The sequence below is a fragment of the Sphaeramia orbicularis genome, chromosome 16 (genome assembly GCF_902148855.1).
Source record: "Sphaeramia orbicularis chromosome 16, fSphaOr1.1, whole genome shotgun sequence".
Lineage (NCBI taxonomy): Eukaryota > Metazoa > Chordata > Actinopteri > Kurtiformes > Apogonidae > Sphaeramia > Sphaeramia orbicularis.
The window spans coordinates 33,409,227-33,424,012 of NC_043972.1; the positions used below are offsets into that span (position 1 = coordinate 33,409,227).

At 37.5% G+C, this 14,786-nt stretch overlaps 3 protein-coding genes across 5 annotated transcripts; 1 reads left to right on the forward strand and 2 right to left on the reverse strand.

The window, feature by feature from the left end:
- Positions 1–29: 29 nt before the first annotated feature.
- Positions 30–5,067, reverse strand: ing4 (inhibitor of growth family, member 4). Its single transcript, XM_030157776.1, has 8 exons — positions 4,957–5,067; positions 4,437–4,508; positions 3,895–4,061; positions 3,697–3,811; positions 3,486–3,597; positions 1,270–1,414; positions 437–498; positions 30–327 (listed from the first exon to the last, which is right to left on the reverse strand). Exons 1-8 carry the CDS (start codon positions 4,991–4,993, stop codon positions 288–290), a joined length of 750 nt encoding a protein of 249 aa, XP_030013636.1. The 5' UTR covers positions 4,994–5,067; the 3' UTR covers positions 30–287.
- Positions 5,068–5,628: 561 nt separating this feature from the next.
- nop2 (NOP2 nucleolar protein homolog (yeast)) lies at positions 5,629–11,575 on the reverse strand. Of its 3 annotated transcripts, XM_030158939.1 has the most exons (17): positions 11,477–11,575; positions 10,688–10,815; positions 10,520–10,562; positions 10,386–10,441; positions 10,047–10,252; positions 9,918–10,007; positions 9,509–9,731; positions 9,214–9,413; positions 9,009–9,098; positions 8,679–8,766; positions 8,236–8,376; positions 7,974–8,113; positions 7,797–7,886; positions 6,907–7,029; positions 6,716–6,813; positions 6,486–6,622; positions 5,629–6,406 (listed from the first exon to the last, which is right to left on the reverse strand). In XM_030158939.1, exons 2-17 carry the CDS (start codon positions 10,791–10,793, stop codon positions 5,970–5,972), a joined length of 2,268 nt encoding a protein of 755 aa, XP_030014799.1. In that variant the 5' UTR covers positions 10,794–10,815; positions 11,477–11,575; the 3' UTR covers positions 5,629–5,969. The 3 variants fall into 3 exon arrangements, with proteins under 3 accessions (XP_030014799.1, XP_030014798.1, XP_030014800.1); XM_030158938.1 differs by having other exon boundaries at positions 9,918–10,252; XM_030158940.1 differs by lacking the exon at positions 11,477–11,575 and having other exon boundaries at positions 9,918–10,258; positions 10,391–10,441; positions 10,688–10,786.
- Positions 11,576–11,785: 210 nt separating this feature from the next.
- On the forward strand, positions 11,786–13,330 carry emg1 (EMG1 N1-specific pseudouridine methyltransferase). Its single transcript, XM_030156943.1, has 5 exons — positions 11,786–11,975; positions 12,122–12,223; positions 12,333–12,474; positions 12,606–12,811; positions 12,895–13,330. Exons 1-5 carry the CDS (start codon positions 11,826–11,828, stop codon positions 13,006–13,008), a joined length of 714 nt encoding a protein of 237 aa, XP_030012803.1. The 5' UTR covers positions 11,786–11,825; the 3' UTR covers positions 13,009–13,330.
- Positions 13,331–14,786: the final 1,456 nt, after the last annotated feature.

The following is a 14,786-nucleotide window of genomic DNA, read 5'->3' on the forward strand; positions in this document are numbered from 1 at the left end:
AAAAGAAAAAGAAAAAAGGGAAAGAAAAGTCACAATAAGAGCATCACAGGTAACTTAAAAAAAAAAGTTAACCATTAAAAAACATATTTAAATACGTTTGTAATCAGGTGGCTCCTTCACACACAATGCATCAGACCAAGGTAAATATGTAAACCAGAAAAAAGCACCAAATGTTAAGGATAATGAGAAATTAAGAAAAAAAAAATTCTAGTAACTAATGAAGAAATATTCTTCTCATTTTCCATCTCATTAATGTTCACGTTTTGTTTCAGGACAGGCAGGTATGTTTATTTCCTCTTTCTGTCTTGGGAGCATCGTGGACAATACCTGCATGACACATTAAAAACAGCATTCATAATTAGCTGGATGTGTAAGAATTCAAAAAAAATTATGAAAACAGAACAGAATTGCAGATTATCCTAATTCACTTTCTTACCATTTGCCTCGTGGTTTGGTTGTCAGGCCCACACATGCAAAATGGAACCACTCAATGGAGCACTGGAGACAACACAAAACACATTAGGCATTGAAGTCTCCTATGAAAAGAACATTTAGTCCTGACAAAACCTAGCGTAAATGCACAGTCAAAAAGAAAACCAGTGTTTGTAAGGAGCATCTGATTAATCACCACATCTACAACAAGTGACCTTTTGCACAAAGGGTGCAGCCTGCTGCAGTAGGGCTTTTGTGCTGTGGAAATGTAAGAAAAAGTCCTGTCTATTTGTTCCAATTTTAGCCCTGTGTCATTAAAGTGCATGTCATTTTCATGGCAATTGTGATAGATGAGTGATATTTAATGTTAATGTTATTTAAAATGTTGTAGTGATAATAGAACAACTGCTGCTTTGACAGCCCATTCATTATTTTAAGGTCACAATAATGCATTATATCTATCTGTGTCATAAAAGGTTGTATTAACATCAAAACGATGGAGAGAGAATACAAAACTAGCCCTGAGCTAGAAATTTTCTAAATGTATACAGAAGCATATTGAAGCTAAGACTGAGTTCATATGAATACAGAAACACAGGTAAAGAAGTAAAAAGCATAAACAGACTTGAGCGGTATATGATCACATTCTCTGATTACAAGTTTTACAAACTGTATTCTCCTCCTCCTTTTCCACAAATGCAAAGGAGGCAACATATGGATACTCCTCTACATTTAAAAACATTTATACGTGAATAATTTATGTAGTGAATTAAAGCTGTTTTATGTAGTTTAATCTCTGACTGAAGCATAAAAGGAGACCATGAAGGAAAAACTCACATCAGTGTTGTCACAGCCAATCATTTCTCCATAGGACACCTGATGGCACAGACAGTAGGTGGGTTCGTTGGGGTCCACCGGCATGTCCAGCACATCAGATGGGTGCACATTTCCGAAGTTGGAAGAAGGGCTGTTGAATTCCCCTCTGACAATGGACAAAAAAGTATGAGTGAGAACAGAAACATAGTACTATAATACTATATTGTAATATTACACCGCGTGCACAATTATTAGACAAGTTGTATTTTTGAGGATTCATTTTATTCTTTAAGAACTACAGCACTCTCTCTCAATCCAAAATGTTCATAAAGCTCAAACCTAAATATCTAAGAAAGTAAAAGTGAGGTTTTGTCTTTTTTAAAAGAATATCTCTGCACAATTATTTCGCAAATATCATTATGCAGAATTATTAGGCAACTAAATGAAAAACAAATCTTTTCCCATCCCACTTGTTTATTTTCATCTGTTAAAGTGAAAATAATGAAAAAAACAACTCAAAATATACAAAAAAATAAATAAAAACCTCTAACCAATATAGCCAGCCTTTCTTTCAATAACAGTCATGAGTCTATCATTCACTGAGTCTTTCAGTTTCTGGACTTGTTGACAATCAACTTTTTGTGCAACAACAACCACATCCTCTCAGACACTGTTCAGAGAAGTGGAATGTTCTTCTTCATCATAAAACTCCTATTTGTAAATGGTGAATGGACTGCACTTATATAGCTCATTTTTATACACCTTCATGGTGCCCAAAGCGCTTTAGAAGGCCTGACGTTCACCCATTTAGACGCTACTAGGATCAGTTTAGGGTTTAGTGTCTTGCCATAGGACACTTCAACATGTGGACCGGTGGAGCCAGGTTTCAAACTGCCAACCTTTTGGTCATTAGACGACCCGCTCTACCAACTGAGCCACAGCCATCCTATTTAAGAAGGGAGGATAAGTTGTCAATAGGGTTTAGGTCAGGTGAGGAAGGTGGCCATGTCATTATTCTTCCATCTTTTAAAGACTTAAACTGGCTAGACACGCAGTGGAGTACTTTGATGCATCAATCAATCAATCTTTACTTATATAGGACTTTTCATACACTGAGGATGCAGCACAAAGTGCTTTACATATAAGTTTAAAAATCAGTACCACCCAACCACCCACCTACCCACCCACCCACACACACATACACACACGCACACACACACAAGCATACATACACTTAAAAAGACTGACATGTGATGGACCATTGTCCTGCATAAAAATCATGAAAAAAAAAAAACCTTTCTTGAAAGATACAGACTTTTTCCTTTACCACTGCTTGATGAACATGTCTTCTAAACACTGGAAATGGCTTTGGGAGTTGATTTTGACACATCTTCAGCCCAAAAATGTCCATCTAGTCATCTTAAATGATCCCTGCCCACACAAGAACCCCACTTCCACTTTGGCATCTGAGTGGACGTGGAGTTCTGTAATGTTACTGATGCAGTCATGGGTCCAACTGTCTGTCTGGTACATCAACAGTTACTCTGATCTCATTTGTCCATAAAACCTATAGAAATATGTCTTCAGACAGTTCTTGGCCCAGTCTGGATGTTTCATTTTATATGTCTTGTTCTGTGGTGGTCATATTTCAGCCTTTCTCACCTTGACCTTGTCTCTGAGACCTGAACATTTTCTACTTCCGGACACTCCAGGTAGGTTTTTGTTCTAGAACATAGTGGTTCTGCAGGTCAATATGTTCCTGGTAGTTTCCCTCTTGATTCTTTAATAATCTCTTGCTGTTAATTTGTGTGTTTTCTTCTCTTTGCATATTTTGTGACCCTGTTGACTATTTGCTATAAAACGTGATAATCTTGTGGTCATGCCTCAATAGTTAAGCTCTTTCAAGATCGTTTCGTCTGTCTGAAGGGAATTTTACAACTTTCGGCTTTTCACTGCTAGTCAAATCCCTCTTTTTTGATCCATTTCACCTGAAGTAAAGAAGCTGCCTAATAATTCTGTACACCTTAATATAGGGTGTTGACATTTTAGGCCATACTCTCTCCGACTATACAAATATATATCACCTGAGAATGATTACTTCCAACAATAAATTTAATTTATATAGTTTGGAGTTGGAAAACTTGCATAAATATAATGACATAATCAAAATACTCATTTTCCCAATAATTGCGCACACGGTGTATAGTTGATGAAATGCTGAAAGAAAGAAAACTTACGGCTGGAGGAGTTTCACTTTCTTCTGTGCACTCTTGGGACTGCCATCTTCATCTGAACTCTTCACTTTAGACCTGGTCTTTGCTGTCTTCTTTTCCTTCTGTCTCGTGTCACCTAGAGTTGCACAAGAACTTCAGTATTCCACTAAGTGTAATTTTGGCTTGAAAATACAGTCTTCTATCCAAAAGTAAACAGGTTTACACAAGCACATACCTTTCTTCCCCTTACTGGAAGTTGAATCATAGTCTGTGCTCTCAATCTGTTTTTCCTTCAAGTCAGCCTCAAACCGGGCTAGGTCTGTGTCAAGACGCCTGATGTGTTTGTCGACCTGAAAAGTTAAGAGAAGATTGACTGCTTGTTGTAATATAGCTTGTGGTCTTTCGATATAGAACTATTTTATTGTATACCAACCATCTCATAGGTCTGCATGGCCAGTTGCACCTTATCATCACCGAACTCTTTGCATTTGCTGTATGATTGCTGAATCTGCCTAAGTATGGACAGCTTTTGCTCAGAGGACAGAGTTCGGGCATTGGCTGTGTATTCTTTAGCCAATGAGTCTATCTGTCCTTTTAGATCTAAAAGCAGACAAGAAGTAAGCATTTTAATAGGACTGTACAGAAACAAATGAGAAATTACAGTTATATCTGTCTCAATACCTTTGTACATCTACAGCTACATACTGTGAATGAAAGTATAATAACTTTCCATTATACTAACAAGCCAAAATGAACATAACCTATACTTTTTCAGTAGTGTTCACAAACTGACAGGTAGCTTAGTCGTAAGACAGTAACAATGATCTTGTGTAAGAAACGTGTGTGTGACTAATGTGAAGAATATTAGGTTCAATAGGTCTTATTTTCACAAAAATTACATGTTAAATAGCTGACGATAACTGATTATTAACAAATTCATATGTCGTAACAAATGCAACATTTCATTTATCTCACCCTCCGTGCGTTGATCTAGGTCTCTCATCAAATTGAAGTTTCTCTGCAACTCAAAAGGTAAGTTCTCTATGCCTGAAGTGGAAAAAAAAGAAGACAACAAAAGTTTTAATCCCACTTTTATTAGAATTAACAGGGACTGATGGACCCGGGTAGCTAGCTTAATTCCATATGCGGGACTGATGCTCCGATGGCTATTAAGGTGAACGCTTGTATTAATATTTTAGTCTTTATTTATGAATAATTACTGCTTGGTGAACAAAATCAAATACGATCACAACAACTAGTACAGCGGGCGTAGCATGCGATCTTAAACAGCATCCTTTCTTCCCTAGAGTGCGGTTCCTTTTTCCAGCAAATAGACCGTGCCTGAAACGCCTGACCGTTAGCAAGCGGTAAAGCAAGCAGCTGCATCCGCTGGTGGACAAAGAGCTTCTTAGTTAGTACAATAGAAAACAAACCCGACGTAACTAAGCAGGTTTGGATGTCTTTCAACAACTGCAAAGTATGATATATATCTTACTGTCCAAGTAATGCTCCAAATACATCCCCGCCGCCATCTTGGAAAATGTAAACAACACAGCTTCCGGTCAGAACGGGCGGATCTGATTGGTTGTTTGTATCGAGACAGGGATGAAGGCTGCTCGAATGACCATCCGGACATCACAACATACACAAGGGAGTGAAGACAAAATGACATATAAAGATGGAAATCCACATGAACGTATTTCTCTCTTGTATGAGGTCATGAATCCTAAGTAAATGGGATGACAGTTTGTAAAATCTATTTAAATATTAAGACACAAAAACTGTTTTCATCATTTCAAAGCCAAATTGAAGATGTCCACTGTTGTTTTCACTGAAAATATCGGAACATAATGTTATAATCGGAACATTTTAAATCTTTTTAATCAATTTTTTCAACTGAATGAATTAAAATGATCTCAGTTGAAAGATTTGGTAAAATGCCAACTGATACGAAAGATCCCATACAACTACTTTACAATTATGACTTTACTTTCTATGTCACTTACTGACCACCTTCCGTACTTGCCTACATTTACTGACTGTTTTTGAATGAATTAATTACATTTCAGAGTTTAGGTTAACTGAATTTACCTGTGGGGTTTTAAGAAAGTTGATTAAAGTTAAACTCTCATCAAAATGAGTAGTAAAGAAAAGAAATCAAAAGAAGTAAGGAAAATATCTTAGAAGATTTATTGTATCGCACAATGTCATGGAAGTTGTTTTCCACCCTTAATCAAAAGACAAACACAATGAATATTCTGTTCTACAAATACACATGGCAGCCCCAAATATAGTATAGTGATATATATACTATAGTCAGGGTGTTATTGAAAAGTCAGATCTATCTGTACACAGTCACAATCATATTTGATTAACAGGTACAGTATTTCAGCTGAAAGGAAAAAACTGAGCATGGTGACCTAAAGGTTCCTTTTCAGACGATGGTCTGGGGAAAGTTTTACAAAGCTCAATCTTGCACATTTTAAACTCACAGTATACATACATATGTCACTCCCTCTCCTGTTTCTGCAACATGTGCTTCAACTTTCTGAATTTATTCTTTCCCATTCTGTTCTTCGCCTCCCTGGGTGTCTTTCTCTTTTTACCCTGCTTTTTCTCAAATCTGCTCCCTTCCTTTTTCTCAGCTTTTAGCGGTTTTGTGTCATCAGCTGTCTTCACTGCAGGCTTTTTAGCCTCTGACCCCTTCTTAGTTTTGCCATCCATCTTGGGGATCTTTGCTTTTTTTGGTCCGGCAGGTATGTCCTTTTTGCCTTTCGGCTTTGTGTCAGCAGTTTTCTTGGCTGATGTTCCGTTGGCTTGGACGTTTGCCTGTGTGCTGCCTGCCTTCTTGGGGACAATGTTCTTGGTCTTGTCACTTTTGGTGGGTTTCTCATCAGGAGACTCGGACACTGTTGTTGCCTCAGGAGTCTCTTTATTTTCCTCTTCTAAATTGGTAAAAGACACAGGTGGTGAGTTCACTTTTCATTTGATAACCATCACAAAAACAAATAATAAAACTTTTACCTTTTTCTGCAGGTACAGTGGGAATTATATTGGAGAATTTCTTCAGTTTGGCCACAAAAAAACCATCCATATTGTGAGAATGAGGATAAAACCGCCGTGTGAGGCGCAATGTAGGATGAAATCTCCGTTCTTTAAACCTTAAAAAAGAAAAGGTAAGTGTGGCTTTGTGAGTTTAAGCAACTGCCTAGGGTAACCACTCATGTCAAATAGTTATTGCTGATTGTTTTTACCTGGTGAAGCCTTCATTGCCAAAGTCAAGTCCAGTAGGGACTAACTTGACATTTCTTTTCTTTAAGGCGTAGTCAACCACCCATTCATTCTCCTCCACCTAATGCAAAAGATTCTGATCATTACTAGAACTTTTACTCCTCAAGACACACACAAAAAAATAAGTAATCAAATATCAACAGAGTACACATACCATAATTGAGCAGGTACAGTAGATCAGGTATCCCCCTGAAGGGGAATCTGCATTGACAGAGTCGATAGCGGACAGAATCAGTTCCTTCTGCAGGTGAGCAGAGCGCTGGATGTCTGCCTCATCCTATCAGCAAACAGGAGCATCACACCAGGAAAAATTAAAACACCATTTAAAATCCAAATTATGGGTATGTATACAGTAGGGCATTAAGAGAAAAAATGGTTTGTTGACGTCTGTGACACGAGTCGACGTTACTTTGGAGGAGTCAACAAGTCGTGTGTTATTTTCTCTCTCCCTTCCATCACCCGACAGCGCATGAGCCTTCATTCAGCGCATGTCGATACTGTCATCTTTCTACATGAAAACATGGAGCGCAAGGTAGTGATGCACGGATCAGCGGACCCAGGTCAGGTTGGTGCAGGTCCAAAAAATGTCACTTTATTTGCGGTCAAATAATTCCAAAAAAGCGGGTTGAAAAAAAAAACCTGACCCGCATATCACTAGTGCAAGGCCAAGACTGAAGGAAGAAGATGACTCAGAGTACGATTGCTAAACTGACTGTGATCTAGAAAAACTATCGCCTAAGTAATGTTCTGTGAACCATGCAAGCACAACCACTATTGAGTAATAATTTGGACAGCCAGTGTGTTTGGATTATTCTGTTAATTTATTTCATGAAGACAATGCGTTCTTTTCTCTAACATGCAAGTTGCTTATTGATGAACGGCTGTGTGTCTGTGTTCTTCCGCTGTCAATATGATGGCATCGTCACACGACTAGTTGACTAGACTTCGACTTTATTGACAAATAAGATGATCTGAAAAACTCTGAAGTCACTAATGCCCTAGTATATGTCTACTGGTGTATACATAAAAAAATAAGTGTTTTACCTTACTGGTCTTTACAGCTGGATCTTTAGCAATGACTCCTGTGCCTGAACAAGGGGCGTCAAGCAGGACTCTGTCAAACCCACCCATTACCTGTGAGCAAAAAGTCAGCACAATATAAACACCTCAACGGTCCATCTAATCCACAGGTGGTGTTTATCAGTGATATACTGACATTACCTTTGGGAACTGCCTGCCATCGTAGTTGCAGACCACTGTGTTAGTGACACCCAGACGGTGGATGTTGCCCACGACACTCTTCAGTCTCTCAGCATTTGCATCATTGGCCACAATAACTCCTGTGTTTCTCATCAGCTGAGCTAAAGATGGAAACATTCAACCTTTTAGTATAATGCAATAAAATATTATTTAAAAAAGGTACAAATGTTTTTGCCACACAGTCCTGCATGCTATTAACACTAATGAATACTGCTTATCTTACCTATGTAGGTGGTCTTGCCTCCTGGAGCTGAGCTCATGTCCAACACAGACTCCCCTTCCTGTGGAGAAAGCGCCATGACTGGCAGAAAGCTGGAGGCTCCTTGCAGCATGTAGTGACCAGCTAAATACTCTGGGGTTGCACCTGATTGAAAGAAGGCAAGAATTAAAATAGGCCACTATCTGAGCCACAGGAAATCTGTTTAATGCAGAAATGCTTATCAAGCACATTTAGGCTATATCCTGAAAACACACAGTATCACCTGAGTGATTGTTTGTGGACAAAAGAGCTAGTTTTACTCTGATTAACACATACGATCTACACACATATATGTACCACAGAACATATAATGCATGCAACACAATCCCTACAAATAGGTCAATCGTGACTGAATGGACTCTTACTATTAAATTAATGAAAGGTTATTAATGAATGTCAAAACTTACCTATAGGTACAGAAGAGTCGTAGATGACCAAACCAACTTTAGACCATTTACCCAGAGGATCAAGATTCACTCCTCTGTTGATCAAGGCCTGAACAAAGAACACAAAAGAATACCAAGTTTTAAATGTAGACACTTAAACGGAGCCTTTACCCCCTTCGAAAATAATACATCTACAGACATAATGAAAACTAAAAGACTTTTGAGTTGAGTTTTTGACAGACATGTTCCACTGATTTTATTTCAATCCTCAGACCTCATATTACCCCATACTGACATTTAAAAGATACTTAATAGTCCACAGAGTCCTGTTCTTTCATTGTGATCATTTACCTGTGCAAGGTCTCGCCTTCTTGTTTTCAAGGTGTTGGTTCGAATAGTGACTGGTCTGTGAATTTCATTAGCTTCAAGGAAATCAACCAACTGTAAAGAAGGACAGAAGGACAATAAACACAGATTAAGTTAATTTATTTACACAAATAATTATTTCAATGCAGACTGCCAAACAGCCTCTCTTATATAACAGATAAACACACACCTCTGACAGAGGGAAGAGGTCCATCAATTTCTGGATTAAGAAGGTGTTGTAGCTGTAATAAGTGCAGAGATCCTTCTTCAGAAGGGAGAGATAATCTGATCGGTCTTTTCCTGGTTCCCTTTTTGTTGAGAAGTTGCAGAGAACATCAACGTTGTCCTTAATTCTTTGATGAATAGTCTTCAGGTCTAAAGGCAAGAGACCTACAAATGCAGATACCAAGAAAGACATGAACTGTTAATTATATTAAAAAAAATTATAATCACAGAGAGGAATCTTCCGGAAAATTGTTACTCACCCTCCTTCTCCCTCTCCTCTGCTCCAGGAAGCCTAAATGTGTCCATTTCATCTATATTAGCTTGTACTGTGTCTTGCTCATCCATATCTGAATCTGATGCCTTTGCATCTTCATCATCATCATCATCGTCATCGTCGTCTTCTTCATCGTCGTCGTCTTCATCAAGAGCCATAGTTTTTTTAAGCTTTTTCTCTTTTTTGGCTGCACGCTCGATAGGAAGCAGCTGCATGTGGAACAAAAACAGTGAGAGGATTTCTCATATAGGAGTAATTTAGGTAGAAGCCTTTGTTTGTCTATAAATATATAAGTATCTGCAATTTGGCAGCTTTTAAAGACTTATAAATCAAAATGTAATGTCTACAAGACTGTTCTAATCATTACAATGCAAAATATACAAATATTCACGTACTTCCTCCCCATCACTTTCTTCTTCTGCTTCTTCCCCACTGCCGTCATCCTTTGTGCCATAATCGTCAACCATTTCATCATCATCGTCATTGTCGTCGTCGTCATCATCATCGTCGTCATCATCATCATTATCCTCTTCTTCTTCAATTCCTAATTTTTCCATATTTTTCTTTCCCTGGTCTTTTCCTCCCCTTTTCTGCAGTTGCTGTTCTTGGTCTTCTTCCTCTTCGTCTTCCTCCTCCCAGTGCTCATCACTGTCATCTTCACTTTCAGGTTCATCAAGTTTTCGCTTCCTCTTTGCTGGTTTCAACCATTTACTGTTCTCATCAGTGAACCCTTTTTAATTAGATTAGATAATTGAATAATTAGAGGGACACATCCTTTGTCTGTATATACATCAGATAATATGTTGTATTTTTATTTAGTATGTACTGGAACAGGGCATATCATCAATTAAACAGTGGTTTACCTTTTTTGGGTTGTTCCTCAGCAACATCTTTAGGTTTTTGATTTCTTTTTGCAGCTCTGAAAATGGAGAATGTGAATGAGAACCTTGTAAACAGGGTAATTATTTCCCCCTAATGTGATAAGTAGATATTTTACCTTTTCTTAGCTCTGCTTGACAGTCGTTTTGGTCCAGTGTCCTCTACAAACAGAAAAAAACAACAATACCCAACTGGCTTCAATGCGGTTGTGACATTCTACTATATACGAATACATGCAGATATATCTTTCTACATGAAATTTTAAAATAAAGGACATCATGATCACCTTCAGTAAAAAACTTGGCCAACTCAGTCTCTGCTCCCTGCTGTTTCTTGGCCTTTCTTCCTGGTCCCCTCTTCACCTTGTTGGCAGGATCCAACTTTCTACCCATGACTGCCTCCTACACAGACACACTGAAATGCAAGAGAAAGTGAAGAGCTACAAAAAGCCCCTTTAATACAATAAATAAAGTGTAATCAGTGAAGCTTGCAGAGGCCACTGATAGAGGTGGCCTCAGACAATGTGCTGTCTTGATGAGAGACATAATAACAGCAGACAGCCTAAAATAGTAGTTTAAAAGGACTGAGGGGAAAAAATCTGTTTAATTAATATTATATTGATTATGTGATTTATTACATATTAGTATTCAGAGGTGGAAGTATACTCATGCAGTGTTCAACTAATCCTTAAACAAAACCCCGGAATTTATATATTATATACAGCTGTATTAGCTAAATTGATTGTATATTGTTTAAATACTCTTCAAACATGACTTACAATAAAAAGCAATGGCTGTTCTACAATTCACAATAACAATCTAACACTTACTTGAGTTTTCTAATAGTTATACAATTTTTAAGCAACTTTAAAATTAACCTGCAAACGTCAAAACTAAAAAAAAAATGTTAGCTAATTGTCCGGCTGCCGACGTGAAATTTTCGTGTAACACCGGGCAATGACAGTTATACATACCGATAACATCATGAAAAATGTAACACCTTAGTTACTAACAATAACTGTGCTGAAACATTAATCATCTAGTGCAATCTCTGCAACAACTGTTCACACACTCACCGAGTAAGATGTTAGTTTTTGATCCAAACTGTGCAGTTCAAGATAAAAACTTCACACGTGAAATTTTCTACAACACGTTGTAGACGCTCATCCGGCGCAAGAAGATGACGAAAGATTGTACACAGGCGCGCACCCAAGCGCAGATCAACTGACGAGAACATGACATAATACGAAAATAAAAGCAACTATTTGTCATAATTGCAGGTTATATTACCAAAAATATATTTATCTTCATTTAACTGTGGTTGAGAATTTTGTAAGATTTTTAGTAGACAATAAAACGCTCGTGAACGCGTACTTTTACGTGACGTATACACCTGCGACGGTCGATTTAGGTCTTATAGGCATCATGGCTGCTTCAAATGGTAAGAAGCGTGGTCTTGAACATTTGGACGAATATGAGCCCAAACCAGCCAAACATCTTCGCAGCCTACATGACCGCATGGCGGAGAGGCGGCTGGTTGTTATTCTGGAGGGGGCGTCGTTAGAAACAGTGAAGGTGAGACTTATGTTTGTGTGTTGTTGTGATGCAGCTGCTACAGGTCATAGTTAACAACATTAATCTTACCTTTAAATACGTAGAACAATATTAGGGTCAGCAACAGCTTTTCATTTCATATAATTTTAATCTTAATTATTTTCCAGGTCGGCAAATCTTTTGAGTTATTGAACTGCGATCAACATAAAACTATGATCATCAAAAGTGGAAGAGATCCAGGTCACATAAGACCTGACATCACGCATCAGGTACTTGAGTTGTCATTAAATGTTGCCAGTTTTGTTCTGGGTGAATTCTTATATGATATGGTTGTGATAAAGGGTTTATAAATAACTTGTATTTATTTCCATTTACCAGTGTTTGCTGATGCTGATGGACAGTCCACTGAACAGAGCAGGCCTGTTACAGGTTTACATCCACACAGAGAAAAATGCTTTAATAGAGATCAACCCACAAACCCGCATCCCAAGAACTTTTCCTCGCTTTTGTGGCCTCATGGGTAACTACCACTGATATTGTGTGTTTTTGGTTTGGCTTTATTCATGTATTGTTGATCTTTGTAATTTCATGTAATTTTTGGTCTTTGTGTACTCTTATTTGCTTAATGTCTCTTTTATTCTTCTATGTTAGTCCAGTTGCTGCACAAGCTAAGTGTCAGAGCTGCTGATGGTCCTCAGAAGCTTCTTAGGATGATAAAAAACCCGGTGTCTGACCACCTTCCTCCAGGCTGTCCCCGCATTGGCACCTCTTTCTCTGCCGGAGAGGCCGTCTGTCCCCGGACCATAGTGCCAGAGGGACCAGCTGCTGTGGTGATTGGAGCATTTGCACATGGAGCAGTAAGAGATGGTTCTAGATGGGGGTTGTTTAACCATTCAGGCTTTACATATAATGTATAAAATAACTCTCTGTCTTTTTTTAGGTGAATGTGGACTACACAGAGAAAACTGTGTCCATCAGTAACTACCCTCTGTCTGCAGCTCTGACTTGTGCCAAGATGTGCTCTGCTTTTGAGGAGGTGTGGGGTGTTTTGTGACAGAGTGGTTCAATTACTGAGGATTTCCTGACAGATACGGGATTATTTGGACATTTTTAAATGGACAAGGAGTGAATGCTGTCAAAATAATGTCTTCAGAGTCTTTTCCACCAGAGATGCCATGTGGATTAAAGGCCGGTATTTTTGTATTTTGTTACATATGTGTAAATCGATTTAATGGTGTTTGACCGCCATTTGGTTTAAGCAAGTTTTCAACCCACTCTCCCTTTTCAAGCAATAGTTTGGCTGTTTTTGTATTGTTGTCACTTGCACCAACTACTGATCTATTGCAGTTAGATTAAAATATAAGATTAAATGGGTATGAGTCTGACTTTGTTTACACTGGAAAAGGGTAATAATGGGAGGTTTCGCTAAAGGTTTTCAGAGGGATAAGGTGTTATCTGGATTCCAGTGTTCCATTTTTTTTTAAAAATCATCGTCATATCTATAAGTCATATCATCATATTTATAAATTGAACTTCATCCTACTCCTTTTCAAATATGTTTTCTTTTTTTTTTTTTTTTTTTTTCATGTATTGGTTTTAAATGTTGATATTCAAAATAAACAATCTATGTGCAAAACAGCTAGAGCAGACAATAAAAAACAACATTCAGAAAGTTCTAAGACAAAATCCACAGCTAAATGCAACCATTAGGTCAATAAGTCGTTTAGTTTTGATGCTCTCCACAGTGACTTTACATTAAGTTAGCTCAAAGTGAGATCTAAAATGGCTTTGGTACTGTATCTGAGCCTTCTACAGGGAAAACCCTAGAAAGGAAAAGGATTACAGCAGAGTTGAGTAAAAATCTAACGGGGTCATTGAGTACAGAAAACATACCCTAATAGACTTTTGATATTGTTGACACACAAGAAGAAAGTATGAAGATTCAAGTTGTGACAAAGGTTTCAGTTTTATTACAGGATTCTACAAACTCAAATACAAATCCTAATAGAAAGACTTTATATTTTGCCATATATCTCCTTTTGGTTAGCCTCTGTTTTGGTTGTCGTCTTTCCTAGGAAGACTTATCAATATATATGCTTTGTTTTGCTTGTTGTCTACAAACCTTTTGAATCTGGTGTTCCGTCTAACCTTTGCTCATCTCCTGTTAGCAGGTTTGTATTTCTTGACTTCTTGCTTCAACGCTTTTGCCTCTTGGTTTGTGTGATTTGGCTTTTGTGTTTGTTTTGATTTGGCTGCTTGCCTTTGGTTTCCTCTTCTTGCCTTGACAGTTCTGCTTCTTGGTTTGTGAGGTCTGGCTCTTTTGAGTGTTTTGCCTCTTGGTTTGTGGGTCTTGTTTGCTGATTTGTCTCCTGATTTGGTAGTCTTTTTTGCTTTTCTCAATGGCATTCGGTCTTGAAATTCAAAAATATATATATTCTATTTGTCTTTTTTTTTTTTTTTTTTTTTAACCCAGCAGACTCGCCTGTCTTACGAACGACTTTTGTGCGTTTGGCTTGTGTAAATAATGTGATTGTATTAAGCAACAAAACATATTTAACGTCACTAGAAAATGACCCTTTTAATGTATCTTCTTCATTTCGTTATTATACTTCAACATTTTCTTCATTAAAAATATTAATATCAGTTTATCAAAAATACGGCTATAGCTTACATCTTAATGTTATAATAATAATAATAATAATAATAATAATAATAATAATAATAATAATTTCAACAGAAAATCCAGGATTGTATTTTTCTTTTTTTTTTTTTTTTTTTTTTAAATTAGTCATCTTAAAGTAACTCCAGTCAGCTATTAAAAATGAACATACA

Bases quoted from the DNA above. Each gene is read 5' to 3' on its own strand.
- emg1 (XM_030156943.1), top strand. From the start codon at position 11,826: ATGGCTGCTTCAAATGGTAAGAAGCGTGGTCTTGAACATTTGGACGAA. The intron at 12,475-12,605 runs GTAACTACCACT...CTTCTATGTTAG, and splicing joins TCGCTTTTGTGGCCTCATGG to TCCAGTTGCTGCACAAGCTA. The intron at 12,812-12,894 runs GTAAGAGATGGT...GTCTTTTTTTAG, and splicing joins GAGCATTTGCACATGGAGCA to GTGAATGTGGACTACACAGA.
- nop2 (XM_030158938.1), bottom strand. From the start codon at position 10,793: ATGGGTAGAAAGTTGGATCCTGCCAACAAGGTGAAGAGGGGACCAGGA. The intron at 10,563-10,687 runs GTGATCATGATG...TTCTGTTTGTAG, and splicing joins GGCCAAGTTTTTTACTGAAG to AGGACACTGGACCAAAACGA. The intron at 8,377-8,678 runs GTAAGTTTTGAC...TCTTTCAATCAG, and splicing joins CGACTCTTCTGTACCTATAG to GTGCAACCCCAGAGTATTTA.
- ing4 (XM_030157776.1), bottom strand. From the start codon at position 4,993: ATGGCGGCGGGGATGTATTTGGAGCATTACTTGGACA. The intron at 499-1,269 runs GTGAGTTTTTCC...TGTTGTCTCCAG, and splicing joins TTGGCTGTGACAACACTGAT to TGCTCCATTGAGTGGTTCCA. The intron at 328-436 runs GTAAGAAAGTGA...TGTGTCATGCAG, and splicing joins ACCAAACCACGAGGCAAATG to GTATTGTCCACGATGCTCCC.